The 17,442-nt window shown below is 39.0% G+C and overlaps 1 protein-coding gene across 3 annotated transcripts in view; it reads left to right on the forward strand.

The window, feature by feature from the left end:
• The window catches only part of TESK2 (testis associated actin remodelling kinase 2), a 134,366-nt gene that overhangs the window by 18,074 nt on the left and 98,850 nt on the right, over positions 1 to 17,442 (forward strand). For 2 of the 3 annotated variants that reach the window (XM_081225800.1, XM_081225801.1), the window contains exon 2: positions 11,266 to 11,577. In XM_081225800.1, coding sequence (XP_081081926.1) covers positions 11,356 to 11,577 — 222 coding nt within the window. In that variant the 5' untranslated portion in view covers positions 11,266 to 11,355. Of the gene's footprint in view, positions 1 to 11,265; positions 11,578 to 17,442 lie in introns of those variants that run through there. The other variant, XM_081225802.1, reaches the window with a different exon arrangement.

The raw sequence follows: 17,442 nt of genomic DNA on the forward strand, positions 1-17,442 counted from the left end.
TCACGGGCCCAGCCGCTCCGCGGCATGTGGGATCCTCCCGGACCGGGGCACGAACCCGTGTCCCCTGCATCGGCAGGCGGACTCTCAACCACTGCGCCACCAGGGAAGCCCTAACATTTGACTTTTTAACAGAGGGGATTCTTGAATTGGCCAAAAGATTGGACTAGTTAACCTCTAAGTGCCTTTTCAACTTTCAACCTAAGTTTCTGTTTTATGTCATGACCTAGGGCCTTGTGGATTGTAGTTAAAACAGCATATAATATGCGTATCCAGAAGAGATAATAACAGTTTTAAGAACTGGCTTTTGATCTGTCTGGTACTAATATATGCCATTGTGTATACTCATGGCTAATTAAGTAGGAGATGCCACTTTTTATGTTAGATTGCTTTTGGTTTGAATGGAAACTGCAACTCATTATTTCACAGCAGGATGGCAAGTTCAGCAGTGTTGCTTTTATTTTTAATTAGGCAGTCATCCTGAAATGTGTCTGTATTTGCTGTGTTGGTCCATAGAAAGGACAGCAGTTGAGCAGACTGTGATGTAGATTTGCCATGTGGTTGGTCATGATATACAGCTAATGTACTTATCAGTATTCCTGTTCAGGAAAATGGCCAGTTTTCTGGGCTACATCTTACCCGTAATGAATCCTTGTTTTATTTTGAATTAGAGGGGGGATTTTTATGATGATAGAAAGAAAACAAAGTATGATTAGGATATTAGGATATTACGTTTGCATTCTTTTTCTACTCTTTATACCCAGGGTATAAATGTCCACTGAATTCTCAGAAATCCTTTTTACTCACTTGTGGGACTTCATTACCAACTCTGTACACACATGATTCCATATTTGGATGGATGTTGAAGATTATGGTTGCCGGCTGACACTTTGCCATATCCTGTTACCTGTTGGTTGATAGCTGTTCAGTGCGTTACAGGATTTTATTTACATCTACGTTGTTGTGAAGTTTCATCTGCTTCATCCCTGTGGAATGAAAGTGTAAGAAACAACTAATACTGTACATTAGAATGGAAAAGAAGGGCTGATTGGGGGTTGGCATATCTTTCCTGTCAGCTTGGCATCCATTCTTTAAATAGTCTGTTTAAACCAATGTTAATTAATTTATTTATTTAGTTTTTGGCTGCATTGGGTCTTTGTTGCTGTGCGCGGGCCTTCTCTAGTTGCGGCAAGTGAGGGCTACTCTTCGTTGCAGTGTGCGGGCTTCTCATTGCGGTGGCTTCTCTTGTTGCAGAGCACGGGCTTTAGGCGTGCGGGCTTCAGTAGTTGCAGCACGCGGGCTCCGTAGTTGTGGCTCGCAGGCTCTAGAGTGCAGGCTCAGTAGTTGTGGCGCACAGGCTTAGTTGCTCCGTGGCATGTGGGATTTTCCTGGACCAGGGCTTGAACCTGTGTCCCCTGCATTGGCGGATGGATTCTTAACTACTGCGCCACCAGGGAAGCCCAATGCTAATGTTTTGATCTATAGAATGTGATGAAGAGACTAAAGGCTTTTGCTTCAGCGGCTGGTGGTGTTAAATTAGGGTGGAGAATAGTAGTAGCTTTGTACCTAGCTAGTAAGCTGTAATTTTTCACAGAAATTTAGCTGTTTTTCTGGAGGAGACATGTCATAGTGGGAAGTATTTGGATTTGGAACTCTTGATTTGAATCCAGAGTCTGTCAGTAGTTGTTTGAATTTGTTTGAATTTAATCTCTCAGTGTTTTAATTTCTTTCTCTTTAAATTGGAGATGATAACACCTACCTTGCAGAGTTGTCATAAAGGTTATCAAAAACGCAAAAACATTTGGTAGAAGGCATGGCCTATGGTAAATGGTGGCTGCAGTTGTTATTATTTCCATAAGCATTTCAGCTGGGCATATGGTCTACTTGGGAGTCCTAAAAAAGTTTCTTGATTCTCTGGAAAATGATTTGTGGAATTCCTACTTTGAAAAGATAAAATATATAATATTGGTTATAGGATATTTAGTTCACTGACTTTTTTATTGATAGCTTTTCAAATTACTTTCTCCAATCAAAGCTTTTTTTTTTTTTTCTTTTTGGCGGTATGCGGGCCTCTCACTGCTGTGGCCTCTCCCGTCGCGGAGCACAGGCTCCGGACGCGCAGGCCCAGCGGCCATGGCTCACGGGCCCAGCCGCTCCGCGGCACATGGGACCCTCCCAGACCGGGGCACGAACCCGTATCCCCTGCATCGGCAGGCGGACTCCCAACCACTGCGCCACCAGGGAGGCCCCAATCAAAGCTTTTAATTGTACTTTCTTTGGGAAAAATAAATCAATCCCAGTGTAAGTGAAAATTAGCCTTTGAAAAGACAAACCTTCCTATGCAGAAAAGAAAGGAAAAAAGTTTTGAACTTTCCAGTTTATAAATACTGAAATTGAGAACACAATTACTAAAAAATTATTTGTGTCCTTGTAAGCAACATAATTTTGGCATTTTTGAAAGACTGCTGAAGGCTGTTTCCTGGTTTAAGAACAAAACTGATTAAGCTTTTCTGACACAGTGCTTCTTAACGGGGGCACTATTGGCATTTAGGGCAAGACAGTTCTTTGTTGTGCAGGACTGTTCTGTGCATTGTAGGACATTTAGCTTCCCTGGCCGCTGCCCACTAAAATGCCAATAGTGCCCACCCCACACCCCCAGCATTGTGACAATAGCTCCTCCCTGACAAGAACCTCCTTCCTCCTAAATCTTCACATGACCCTAATTGAGAACCACTGGGACTCTCGCTGGGATATTTTTAGGGAAGCAGCTCACAGTATCATCAGTTTCCATTTAGGAATTCCAAGTTTTTACAAGCTTAAAATTCTTGATCAACAATGTGTAGTCTCTTGAATCAAATAACCTCTTTACAGCGAGAGTAATTGTAGTTGTTTTTTTGTTCCACCCAAAATGTATACTTTAAAGGCACTATTTGTATCAAAAGGTAATATTCCTTAAGTGAGACCAAGAGAGGTAATCCAGAGTCTGAAAACAGCATAAAATCTCACAAGTTTCAAAGAATGTATTGTCTGATTTTAAAATTAGTTATTTTCAGATTTTAAAAAATAGGGCATGGTTTTAGAGTCTGTTCATACACACCTTTGCTGCCTTTTATGGCTAATTAAAATTTATCAGATTAAATTGAAAGCTATTTGTAACTTGGTTGGTTTCATTTAAAATGTGGTCATTCAGTATGCTGGCCAAGGAAGCAGAAGGCATGGTTTGGAAGTTTTCCCATGCTCAGCACTTTTCCAAAATGGATTAATAAAGTTCTTACTCCCATAAGGGGACTGTACTTTTTATCCCTCAACTGTCTAGTAATTAGTATTGCTTTAGCATATAATAGGGGCTCTGCAACTAAATATCAGTGTTTGTCATGAGTGCTTTTATATTTTAAGTTTGTGGACTTGAATAAGTAAGGCTACCCAAAAATTCTCCCAATGGTTTTGACTTTTTAGGCTAAGATATAAATATTCCTTGGACCAAAAACTATAGTCGAACTATTGCAGAATAAAAGTTTGAGAATCTTGAGACTTGGCTTGCACAGTGGGATGCTATTTATTTGCCAAATTGTTTTCAGTTTTTTGGGGCTGAGCATACTGCATAGCTGTTGTATTGGCAAAAGACTTTAAAAAAAAGAAAACAACTGTTAGAATTCTTTTTTTATTAGGAAAATTAAATATAGAAAAGAGTACAATATAATACCACCCAGAATTAACAAATATTAGTGAAAAAAATTAGCAAACATAGCATTTTGTGTTTGTTATAGGTTTGTTTTTTAATAAAAGGAAACAAAACATTATTGTTATAGTTGAAGTCTCCTTTATTTCCCTTCCTTATCTCACTTTTCTTCTTTCCCACCAAGGCAACTACTACAGTGAATTTAGTGGCTGGCTTTCTAGTTCATGCTTTTATCTTTTTTTTTTTTCTGGCTGCGCCTTGCGGCATGCGAGATCTTAGTTCCCTGATGAGGGATCCAACCCGAGCCCCCTGCATTGGAAGCACGGACTCTTTTTTAAAAAATATTTTCTTTTATTTATTTATTTTTGGATGCATTGGGTCTTGGTTGCTGCCTGTGGGCTTTCTCTAGTTGCGGTGAGCGGGGGCTACTCTTGGTTGTGGTGCACGGGCTTCTCATTGCGGTGGCTTCTCTTGTTGCGGAGCACGGGCTCTAGGCACACGGGCTTCGGTAGTTGTGGCTTAGTTGCTCTGCGGCATGTGGGATCTTCCAAGACCAGGGCTTGAACCCGTGTCCCCTGCATTGGCAGGCGGATTCTTAACTACTGCGCCACCAAGGAAGCCCCAGAAGCACAGAGTCTTAACCACTGCACTGCCAGGGAAGTCCCCCTAGTTCATGCTTTTAGACATTTACTATAAATATATATCTTTATATAATAGTCATAATAAGCAGCAGGACTTGAATGCTTACTGTTTGCCAGGCACTGTTCATTTAATCAATACCCCTTGGTGATTGTAAGGATTAAATGAGTTAATACATATAAAATGTTATAATATAGATACTAATTTATTTCCATTTTATAGATGGGGAACTGGAGATGTAGAGAGGTTTTGAAATAACTTGACCAGGTTCACATAGCTTCAAGTTACAGAGCAAGGATTTGAATACAGATTTGTTCTGGAGGCTATACCTTTAATCAGTATGCTGTCCTGCCTCTCTATAATATATGTTATTTTATATGTTTAAAAAATACATTTTTTAATTAAAATGGTATCATCCTGTAGGATGGTCCTACAGTTTTTTTGGTAACTTCTTAAAAATTGCTTTGAATTCAGTTTAAAAAAATTTATTTATTTAGGGCTGCATCGGGTCTTAGTTGTGGCACTCAGGATCTTTTGTTGTGGCTCACAGGCTTCTCTCTAGTTGTGGTGCATGGGCTCAGTAGCTGTGGCTCACAGGCTCAGTAGTTGTGGTGCACGGGCTTAGTTGCCCTGCGGCATGTGGGATCTTCCTGGACCAGGGCTCAAACCCGTGTCCCCTGCATTGGCAGGCGGATTCTTAACTGCTGTGCCACCAGGGGAACCCTACATCATCTTTTTAAAAAATTTTTATTGGAGTATAATTGATTTACAGTGTTGTGTTAGTTTCTGCTGTACAATAAAGTGAATCAGTTACACATATACATATATCACTCTTTTTTTAGATTCTTTTCCCATATAGGTCATTACAGAGTATTGAGTAGAGCTCCCTGTGCTATACAGTAGGTCCTTATTAGTTATCTATTTTATATATAGTAGTGTGCCTATGTTAATCCAAATCTCCCAATTTATCCCTCTCCCTCTTTACCCCCTGGTAACCATAAGGTTGTTTTCTACATCTGTGACTCTATTTCTGTTTTGTAGATAAGTTCATTTGTACCTTTTTTTAGATTCCACATTATACCACGTTGTCTTTATCCATTCATCTGCTGATGGACACTTAGGCTGCTTCCATGTCTTGGCTGTTGTAAATAGTGCTGCAATGAACATTAGGGTGTATGTATCCTTTTTTTTCTTTTTCAAATTTTATTGAAATGTAGTTGATTTACAATGTCATGTTAGTTTCAGGTATACAGCACAGTGATTCAGTTTTACATATACATATATATATGTATATATTGTTTTTCAAATTCTTTTCCCTTATAGCTTATTAAAAAATATTGAGTATAGTTCCTTGTGCTATACAGTAGGTCCTTGTTTGTTATCTATTTTATATGTAGCAGTGTGTATCTGTTAATGCCAAGATCCTAATTTATCCCTCCCCCCCTTCCCCTTTGGTAACCATAAGTTTTCTGTGTCTATGGGTCTATTTCTGTTTTGTAAATAAGTTCATTTGTATCTCTCTTTTCTTTTTAGATTCCACGTATAAGTGATGTCATATGATATTTGTCTTTGTCTGGCTTACTTCACTTAGTATGGTAATCTCTGGGTCCATCCATGTTACTGAAAATGCCATTATTTCATTCTTTTTTTATGGCTGAGTAATATTCCACTGTATATATGTAGCACATCTTCTTTATCCGTTCCTCTCTCAGTGGACATTTAGGTTGCTTCCATGTCCTGGCTATTGTAAATAGTGCTGCAATGAACGTTGGGATGCATGTATCTTTTTGAATTATAGTTTTCTCTGGATATATGCCCAGGAGTGGGATTGCAGGATCATGTGGTAGTTCTATTTTTAGTTTTTTAAGGAACCTCCATACTGTTTTCCATAGTGGTTCTACCAATTTACATTCCCCCCAACAGTGTAGGAGGGTTTCCTTTTCTCCTCAACTTCTCCAGCATTTATTGTTTGTAGACTTTTTTTTTTTTTTTTTTTTTTTTTTTTGCAGTACACGGGCCTCTCACTGTTGTAGCCTCTCCTGTTGCGGAGCACAGGCTCCAGACGCGCAGGCTCAGCGGCCATGGCTCAAGGGCCCAGCCGCTCTGCGGCATGTGGGATCTTCCCGGACCAGGGCATGAACCTGTGTCCCCTGCATCGGCAGGCAGACTCTCAACCACTGCGCCACCAGGGAAGCCCTGTAGACTTTTTAATGATGGCCATTCTGACTGGCGTGAGGTGATACCTCACTGTAGTTTTGATTTGCATTTCTCTAATAATTAGCGATATTGGGCATCTTTTCATGTGCCTGTTGGCCGTCTGTATGTCTTCTTTGGAGAAATATCTGTTTAGGTCTTCTGCCCACTTTTTGATTGGGTTGTTTTTTTTGATATTGAGTTGCATGAGCTGTTTGTATATTTTGGAGATTAATCCCTTGGTTTGGTTGCTTTATTTTACAAATATTTTTGTACACTAAGTTAGTTGCTTTATTTTACATTTTCTCCCATTCTGTATTTTTCTAAAGTTTCTTTTTCTTTTCCATCTCTGTCCAAATTGTGATTGGCCTGGCCTTCTCTGCACTCAAGTCCTGATCCTCTTTTATATGCAGATGACTAGCTTAACTCCTTACAACTCTCATAGTGGAAAAACACTGAACTAAGTAATAATGAAATGGAAAAAGCTTGAGCTTTGCTGCTGGGTGGACCTTTGTTCCAGTTCTGGTTCTACCAGCTCTGTTTCCTTAGACAAGTTACTTAACCTCCTGAGCCTACATTTGTTTTTCTGTAAAATGGGGATCATACCTGCCTTGGTGATATATTTTGAGGATTAAATGAGAAAGTGCCTGTGAAATTCTTGGTGTTTTTTTTAAAAAGCTATTAATATTCCCCTTCCCTGCTGTAGGGGATCTTCAACTCTTAGTGTACATAAGAATCACTGGGAAACTTGGTAAAATTTCCAGGCCTCACTCCAAGAGATTCTGATTTAGTAGGTCAAGGTTGAGACCCAAGAATCTGAGTTTTAAATGAAGTCCTTGGGTAATTTTGAAGCAGATGATCAACAGACATACTTTTAGAAGTGCATTATCCTTGGTTCTAAGTCTAGCTTTGCTAGTAAATACCTTATAGCTATGGGCACATTATTTACGCTTTCTGGTCCTTGTGTTTCCTAAAATATAAAATGAACTTCATGGTGTCTACTGGCTGTAAAATTTTTAAAATGTTGGTCTTATAATGCTAAATTTTTGATCTGGTGATCTGTTGCCACTTTTTGGCAGAGGTTCAATAGAGGTACTTAAATGTTTCATTCTTTTTTTCTTCTTTTTTTTGGCCGTGTCAGGTCTTAGTTGCGGCACGTGGGATCTTTTTTTTGTTGTGGCATGCGGGCTGTTCGTTGTGGCGTGCAGGCTTCTCTCTAGTTGTGGCATGTGGGTTCTCTCTCTAGTTGTGGCACTTGGGCTCCAGAGTGCATGGGCTCTGTACTTTGCAGCATGCGGGCTCTCTTGTTGAAGCCTCAGTAGTTGTGGCATGTGGGCTTAGTTGCCCCGTGTCACGTGGGACCTTAGTTCTCCGACCAGGGATTGAACTGGCGTCCCCTGCACTGGAAGGCAAATTCTTTACCACTGGACCACGAGGAAAGTCGCAAACGTTTCGTTCTTTAGGAACTTGGATTATTCTTCCTTCTGTGAAGACTGGTGACACTAGCTAAGCAAAAATAATTTGTTTTAAAGACACAGTTATAACTCATGGAACCTTAAGCCAGGATGCAGTTAGGCCTCAGGAATCAGGGATTAGAGCACATTAGGAAAAGCAAGAAGTTCTTGACTGTCTGTGCCTTTTTTTCCTCTGCAAATTTGCCTCAATCCCTTGGCTTTTCCTGCCTTCAAGCCTGCGTGGTAGAAAATCGCCATGGCCAACAGCTCCTGAGTTTACATGGTTTCCATTTTAGAAAGCAGCCAGACTGAGGCTGGAATATCTTAATTCCAATTCCAAATTGCCCAGAAAGGAAATGTGATTGGTCCATATTGGGTAGAATGCTACCAACTTTGGCTACAGCAGGGTCATATTGTAAGGATGTCCCTGCAAGCCCTGCTGCTAATTCTCCATGATTGGAGGTGGTAGAGGTATTCTGGGTTGGATATTCATCACATTTATGGAAGTGTTTCACTAATTGTAGAATCACAATGTTGTATTTTGCATAGGACTCTTACAATTGATTCTTTTTTAAAAATCTTTTTCAATACTAATTTTATTTTATTTTTATTAAAAATTTTTTTTATTTTAAAAATATTTTATTTATTTATTTATTTGGTTGCACTGGGTCTTAGTTGTGGCTTGCTGGCTTCTTAGTTGTGGCATGCATGTGGGATCTAGTTCCCTGACCAGGGATTGAACCTGGGGCCCCTGCATTGGGAGCGTGGAGTCTTAACCACTGTGCCACCAGGGAAGTCCCAAAATTTTTATTTTATATTGGAGTATAGTTGATTAACAATGTTGTGTTAGTTTCACGTGTACAGCAGAGTGATTCATTTATACATATACATGTAACTATTCTTTTTCAAATTCTTTTCCCATTTAGGTGATTACAGATTATTGAGCAGAGTTCCCTGTGCTACACAGTAGGTCCTTATTAGTTATCTGTTTTATATATAGAAGTGTGCATGTGTCAATCCCAGTCTCCCAGTTTATCCTCCCCCCATATTCCTGGTAACTATAAGTTTGTTTTCTACATTTGTGACTCTGTTCCTGTTTTGTAAGTTCATTTGTACCATTTTTTTTAGATTCCACATGTAAGCGATATCATATATTTGTCTTTCTCTGTCTGACTTCCTTCACTCAGTATGACAATCTCTAGATCCATCCATGTTGCTGCAAATGGCATTATTTTGTTCTTTTTTATGGCTGAGTAATATTCCATTGTATATGTGTACCACATCTTCTTTATCCATTCTTTTGTCGGTGGACATTAAGGTTGCTTCTATGTCCTGGCTATTGTAAATAGTGCTGCAATGAACATTGGGGCGCAGGTATTGTTTCAAATTATGGTTTTCTCTGGATATATGCTCAGGAGCGGGATTGCTGGATCATATGGTAGCTCTGTTTTTAGTATTTTAAGGAATCTCCATACTGTTCTCCATAGTGGGTGTACCAATTTACATTCCCACCAACAGTGTAGGAGGGTTCCCTTTTCTCCACACCCTCTCCAGCATTTATCGTTTGTAGATTTTTTGATGATGGCCATTCTGACTGGTGTGAGGTGATACGTCATTGCAGTTTTGATTTGCATTTCTCTAATAGCCATGTTGAGCGTCTTTTCATGTGCCTATTGGCCATCTGTGTGTCTTCTTTGGAGAAATGTCTATTTAGGCCTTCTGCCCATTTTTTGATTGGGTTGTTTGTTTTTTTGATATTGAACTGCATGATATGTTTGTAAATTTTGGAGATCAGTTGCATCATTTGCAAATATTTTCTCCCATTTTGTGGGTTGTCTTTTTGTTTTGTTTATGGCGTCCTTTGCTATGCAAAAGCTTTTGAGTTTAATTAGGTCCCAGTTGTTTATTTTTGTTTTTATTTCCATTACTCTAGGAGACAGATCGAAAAAGATACTGCGATTTATGTGAAAGAGTGTTCTGCCTGTATTTTCCTCTACCAGTTTTTAAAAAAATATTTATTAATTTGTTTGTTTGTTTGTTTAGGCTGTGTTAGGTCTTAGTTGGGGCATGTGGGAACTTTAGTTGCAGCATGCAGACTTCTTAGTTGCGGCATGCACACGGGATCTAGTTCCCCGACCAGGGATTGAACCTGGACCCCTTGCATTGGGAGTGTGGAGTCTCACCCACTGGAGCACCAGGGAAGTCTCCTCTAAGAGTTTTATAGATGCTGGGAAAACTGGACAACTACATGTAAGAAAAAATTAAATTAGAACATCTTTTTAACACCGTACACAAAAGTAAACTTAAAATGGATTAAAGGGACTTCCCTGGTGGTCCAGTGGTAAAGAATACATCTTACAATGCAGGGGGCGCAGGTTCCATCCCTGGTCAGGGAACTAGAATCCCACATGCTGCGGGACAACTAAGCCCCGCGCACCACAACTACTGAGCTCGTGCCTCAACTAGAGAAGAGAAAACCCGCATGCCACAACTAGAGAGAAGCCTGTGTGCTGCAATGAAAGATTCCGCATGCCTCAACGAAGATCCCACGTGCCACAACTAAGACCTGACACAACCAAAAATAAATAAATAAATGAAAAGTAAATCTTTTTAAAAAATGGATTAAAGACTTAAATATAATTGATTCTTGTGGAAAAAGTAGATGTAGGGAGAGACAGGCTAAAAGAAAAAGTGGGCTTTTGTTTTTATTCTTAGGTACCAGATGGGATGGAGCCTTCTGTAGTCACACTGCTGGACTGGGTTGTTTAATCAAGAGTGGAATTTTAAATTGCTTTTGGATATAGTTTTCTTCTTTTAAAATTATACAGTTTATACAGTTTTATAGTATAAAATATTTGTCATCCTTGTTTTATATATTTGGACTTAATGATTTTTCAAATGAAGAGAAAATTATATGAGGCTGTGAAGGGCATTGGCAGGAGCACAGGCTTTTGAATCAGACAATCTGGCATGTTAACTTTCTCTGTACCATTTGGTGACTGTATGATTGCTTGACCTCTCTGTGAAATGAACATAATAATCCTTATATCATGGATTATTTGAGAATCAAATGACATGACATATGTGTAACTCTTATAGTATGTTTCCTAGATAATAGGTACTCAACGAATAATAGATATATCACCGCTTTTCGAAGGTAAAAGCATAAAGTGTTTTTTAGATCTGAAAATCAGGCGCTAGAATATGAAAGAGGAAATATTTTTACATTGATAATGTACTGTATGCCTGTATTTATTATTCATTAATGGTTTTAATGAAATATCATTTTAATCTCTTATTTAGTGACGAGCCAGAAGAGAAGTAGAACTCAACAGAAATTTACTATGTGTGGAATTCATTCCTAAAAGAAGAAAAAAAGTGATTATTGAGACTATGGATCGGAGCAAACGGAATTCAATTGCAGGATTTCCTCCGCGTGTGGAACGTCTTGAAGATTTTGAAGGAGGTGGTGGAGGGGACGGGAACATGACCCAGGGGGGAAGAGTTTGGCCGTCTTCATACCGAGCTCTTATAAGTGCCTTTTCCAGACTGACGCGTTTAGATGACTTCACCTGTGAAAAAATAGGGTCTGGCTTCTTCTCTGAAGTGTTCAAGGTGAGTGATGATGCATCAGTTTTTCTCATATTGTCTTGTTGATGGTCAGTTTCACTGCAGAGTTGACAGTTGTGTTTAATTAAGACGTAGGCTTTGCCTTGTCAGAGTGCTATGGATCTTGAGCAGTGTTACAAACTGTCCTCTTGAGCTATCTATTAACTTGTAAGATATTTTATTTATTTTAATTATAAAAATACTACATGCTGATCAAAAACTAAAATAATATAGGCGCCTCTTCCACTCCCCCAGAATTCTTCATCATCCCAAATGGAAACTTTGTACCCATTAAAAAATAACTCCCTCCACTACCCTTAGCCCTGTTAATGTCTGTTCTGCCTTCTGTCTCTATGAATATGTCTATTCTAGGTATCTCATATTAATGGAATTATACAATATTTGTCCTTTTATGCCTGGCTTATTTCACTTAGCATAATGTCCATGTTGAAGCGTATATCAGAATTTCGTTTCTTTGGAATTCTCTGGTGGTCCAGTGATTAGGACTTGGTGCTGTCACTGCCGGGGTTCTGGTTTGATCCCTGGTCCGGGAATTAAGATCCTGCAAGCCACACGGCAGGGCAAAAAAAAAAAAAGAATTTCTTTTTGTATCTGAATAATATCCCATTGTATGTATATACCACATTTTCTTTGTCCATGATGGACATTTGGGTTGTTTCCTCCTTTTGATTATTGTAAATAATGCTGCTGTGAACACTGATGTACAAGTAACTGAGTCCCTGCTTTCAGTTCTTTTGGGTATTTACCTATAAGTGAAACTGATGGGTCATATAGTAATTCTATGTTTAGCTTTTTAAAGAAATTGTGGTAAAATACACATAACATAAAATTCACTATCTTAACCATTTTTAAGTGTACAGTTTTTTTTTTGTTTTTTTTTTTTTTTTTTGCTGTACGCGGCCCTCTCACTGCTGTGGCCTCTCCCGTTGCGGAGCACAGGCTCCGGACGTGCAGGCTCAGTGGCCATGGCTCACGGGCCCAGCCGCTCCGCGGCATGTGGGATCTTCCCAGACCGGGGCACGAACCGGTGTCCCCTGCATCGGCAGGCGGACTCTCAACCACTGCGCCACCAGCGAAGCCCTAAGTGTACAGTTTTAAGTATATTCACATTGCTGTGCAACCAATCTTCAGAACTTTTTCATCTTGCAAAACTGAAACTCTGTACCTACTAAATAATTCTTCCCTTCCTTCTCCCCACAGCTCCTGGCAACAACCATTCTACTTTCTGTTTCTATGAGTTTGACTACTCTAGATACCCTATATAAATGAAATCATGTAGTTTTTGTCTTTTTGTGATTACCTTATTTCACTTAGTCTGTTTTACTTTTTAAGGAACCACCATACTATTTTCTGTTAGTTGTACCATTTTACATTCCCACCAGCAACGTACAACAGTTCTCATTTCTCCATATTCTTACTAACGCTTGTTCTTTCTTCCTTCCTTCCTTCCTTCCTTCCTTCCTTCCTTCCTTCCTTCCTTCCTTCCTTTCTTTCTTTGTTTCTTTCTTTCTGATATTAGCAATTCTGGTGGGTATGGAGTGATATCTCATGTGGCTTTGATTTGCATTTCTCTAATGACTAGTGATGTTGAGCATCTTTGAATTGGCCTTTTGTGTATCTTCTTTGGAAAAATATCTATTCAAGTCTTTTGTCCTTTTTTTTTTTTTTTTTGCGGTACGCGGGCCTCCCACCGCTGTGGCCTCTCCCGATGCAGAGCACAGGCTCTGGACGCGCAGGCCCAGTGGCCATGGCCCATGGGCCCAGCCGCTCTGCGGCACGTGGAATCCTCCTGGACCAGGGCACGAACCCACGCCCCCTGCATTGGCAGGCAGACTCCCAACCACTGCGCCACCAGGGAAGCCTTTTTTGTCCATTTTTGAGTTCGATTTTATTTGTATGTAAGGGTCATATCCTTTATCAGATATATGACTTGAAAATATTTTCTCCTATTCTGTGGGTTGTCTTTTTACGCTCTTATAGTGTCCTTTGATGCACACAAGTTTTTAATTCTGATTATGTCTAGTTTACCTAGTTTTTCTTTTGTTGCCTGTGCTTTTGGTGTCATGCCCCAAAATAACTTCCAAATCTAATATCATGATTTTCCCCAATGATTTCTTCTAAGAGTTTTATAGTTTTAGCTCTTACATTTATGTCTTTGATCCATTTAATTTTTGTATGTGGTGAAAGGAAAGGTCTAACTTCATTCATTCAATGGTGCTGAGTTTTCCCAGCACCATTTGTTGAAAAAAACTGTTCTTTCCCCATTGAATGGTCTTGGCACCCTGTTGAAAATCAATTGATCATATGTGCCAGTGTTGATAACACTTTTATTTTATTTAAAAAAATATTTATTTAGGGACTTTTCCCTGGTGGCACAGTGTTTAAGAATCCGCCTGCCAATGCAGGGGACATGGGTTCAATCCCTGGTCCGGGAAGATCCCACATGCCACAGAGCGACTAAGCTCATGCGCCACAACTGCTGAGCCTACGCTCTAGAGCCTGCGAGCCACAACTACTGAGCCCATGTGCCACAACTACTGAAGCCCACACACCTAGAGCCCATGCTCTGCAACAAGAGAAGCCACCGCAATGAGAAGCCTGTGCACCACAACGAAGAGTAGCCCCCACTCGCCGCAACCAGAGAAAAGCCCACGCACACAATGAAGACCCAACGCAGCCAAAAATAAAATAAATAAAAAATAAAATAAATAAAAAATAAAATAAATAAATTTATTTAAAAAAAAGTCATTGCCATACCCAAGGTCATCTAGGTTTTCTTCTGTGTTATCTTCTAGGAGTTTTACAGTTTTGCATTTTATGTTTAGGTCTGTGATCCATTTTGAGTTAATTTTTATGAAGGTGTAAAGTCTATGTCTAGATTCATTTTTTTGCATGTGAATGTCTAGTTCTTCCAGCCCCATTTCCTGAAAAGGCTATTTTTGCTCCGTTTTATTGCCTTTGCTTCTTTGTCAAAGATGAATTGACTATATTTATGTGGATTTCTGGGCTCTCTATTCTATTCCATTCATCTGTTTATTCTTTCATCAATACAACGAAGTCTTGATTACTGTAGCTTTATAATATGTTTTGAGGTCAAGTATTTGTTCTTCTTTAACACTGAGTTGGCTATTCTGGGTTTTTTGCCTCTCTATATACACTTTAGAATCAGTTTGTTGATATATACAAGATAACTTGCTGGGATTTGGGGATTGCATTGAGTCTATAGATTAAATTGGGAAAAACTGACATTTTGACAATATCGAGTCTTATCCATGAACATGGAATACCTCTCCATGTATGTAGTTCTTCTTTGTTATCTTTCATCAGAGTTTTGTAGTTTTCTTCATAGATCTTTTACATATTTTGTTAGATTTACACCTAAATATTTTATTTTGGGGGTTGCTGATATAAATAGTAATTTGTAATTTTAAATTCTACTTATTCATTGCTGGTATATAGGAATGTAATTGGGCTTTTTTGTACTAACCTTGTATCTTGCAGTCTTACTATAATTGCTTATTAGTTTCAGGAGGCTTTTAAAAAATTAATTAATTAATTAATTAATTAGGCTCCCTCAGGTCTTAGTTGTGGCATGTGGGATCTTCGTTGTGGCATGCGGAATCTTTCGTTGCAGCACACAGGCTTCTCTCTAGTTGTGGTGCTCAGGCTCCAGAGAACACAGGCTCAGTAGTTGTGGTGTGCGGGCTTAGGTGTCCCACGGCATGTGGAATCTTAGTTCCATGACTAGGGATCAAACCTGTGTCCCCTGCATTGAAAGGTGGATTCTTAACCACTGGACCACCAGGGAAGTCCCTATGTGCTCTCATCATTTCTAGTGTAATTTGGTTTGATTTCCTTTTTTTTTTTTAAACATCTTTATTGGAGTATAATTGCTTTACAATGGTGTGTTACTTTCTGCTTTATAACAAAGTGGATCAGCTATACATATACGTATATCCCCATAGCTCCTCCCTTTAGTGTCTCCCTCCCACCTGATTTCCTTTTTAATCTAAGGATTATATAAAATGAGATTTTAAAATTTCCACACAGTAAGTTTTCTTTTGGTAATTGTTTGATATTTAATTTCTAATTTTAGTGCATAATGATCAGAGAAAATGGTTTATATGAAGTCTGCCTTTGGAGTATAATTTAGATTTTGTTTTGGTGTAATTCATGATCAGATTTTTTTGAATGCTGCAAATGTGTTTGAAACAAATATGAATTTCTATTTGTTTGCGTAAAGTTCTATATATCTCTGTTAGATTAAGCTTTTGTATTGTGTTATTCAGATGTTATATGGCCTTCTTTATTTTAGTCTAATCTATTTCTTTGAAAAGGTTCTATTAATAGTTCCTAATGTGTTTATAGATTACTCCTTGTGTTTCTCTCAGCGTGTTATTTGTTTACAGGCCATCTTGTGAAGTAGATATTAATAGAAATTCATTATTATCATTGGATTGTATGCTATAGATGGATTGTATATTTTATAAATGCTAGTTTTTTATTTTTATCCCACCTTATGCTTTTAGCTTTGATTTCTACTTTATGTGATATCAATATTGTGTACCTTCTTCCTCACTGTATGCATTTGTCTGTTGTTTTGGTTATTATTTTCCCAGTATGTCTTTTTCTATCTCTATTTTTATTCTGTCTGTGATAGTACATTTTTAATGTGTGTCCTGTGAAACAGTTTTATATTTAGGTTTTTTGATCCAAAATTAAATTTGCCCATAAAGAGATTGTAATGTTTACATTTCTTTTTTTTTTTTTTTTTTTTGTGGTACGTGGGCCTCTCAGTGCTGTGGCCTCTTCCGTTGCGGAGCACAGGCTCCGGACGCGCAGGCTCAGCGGCCATGGCTCATGGGCCCAGCCGCTCTGCGGCATGTGGGATCTTCCCGGACCGGGGCACGAACCCGTATCCCCTGCATCGGCAGGCGGACTCTCAACCACTGCGCCACCAGGGAAGCCCCCTGTTTACATTTATTGTGATTACTTCTGTCTTTATACTGAGTAAACTCTTAAATGGTAATTTAATGAGTATAGAATTTAGGACAGTAGTTATTTTCCTCAGCACTTTGAAATTACTCTTCCCCTTTTTCTTCTTCTTTTTGTAGTTCATCTCTATTGTTGCTAATAAGTTAATTCTTAGTCTGGTTGTTACCCTTTTTATTTTTCATTTATTTATGTATTTTTTTTTTTTTGCTTATTATATGTCTGTTTTATTGTGCCCTAATTCTTTTTTTTTTTTAAAGTTTATTTATTTATTTTTTTAATTAGTTTCTGCTTTATAACAAAGTGAATCAGTCATACATATACATCTGTTTATTTATGTATTTTTTTTTTAAAGACTATGGTTTCTTTTTTTTGGCTGCAGTGGGTCTTCATTACTGCACACGGGCTTTCTCTAGTTGTGGCAAGTGGGGCCTACTCTTCGTTGTAGTGCGCGGGCTTCTCACTGCAGTGGCTTCTCTTGTTGTGGAGCATGGGCACTAGGCACACAGGCCTCAGTAGTCGTGGCACATGGACTCAGTAGTTGTGGCTCACGGACTCTAGAGCACAGGCTCAGTAGTTATGGCGCACGGGCTTAGTTGCTCCATGGCATGTGGGATCTTCCTGGACCAGGGATCGAACCTGTGTCCCCTGCATCGGCAGGCGGATTTTTAACCACTGCGCCACCAGGGAAGTCCCAGGGCTTTTTTTTTTTATCTCTGTGCACTGCTGTATCCTCAGTGTCTAGAATTCTACTTGGCACATAGTACCCATTTTTCTACAAGGTTATTTTTCTTGTATCTTACTGATTTGTGGGACTCCTTTATATCTGTGCTATGAATTATAGATATTCTCCAAGAT

The sequence above is a fragment of the Mesoplodon bidens genome (assembly GCF_964165515.1).
Source record: "Mesoplodon bidens genome assembly, chromosome: 2".
In the NCBI taxonomy this organism is placed as follows: domain Eukaryota; kingdom Metazoa; phylum Chordata; class Mammalia; order Artiodactyla; family Ziphiidae; genus Mesoplodon; species Mesoplodon bidens.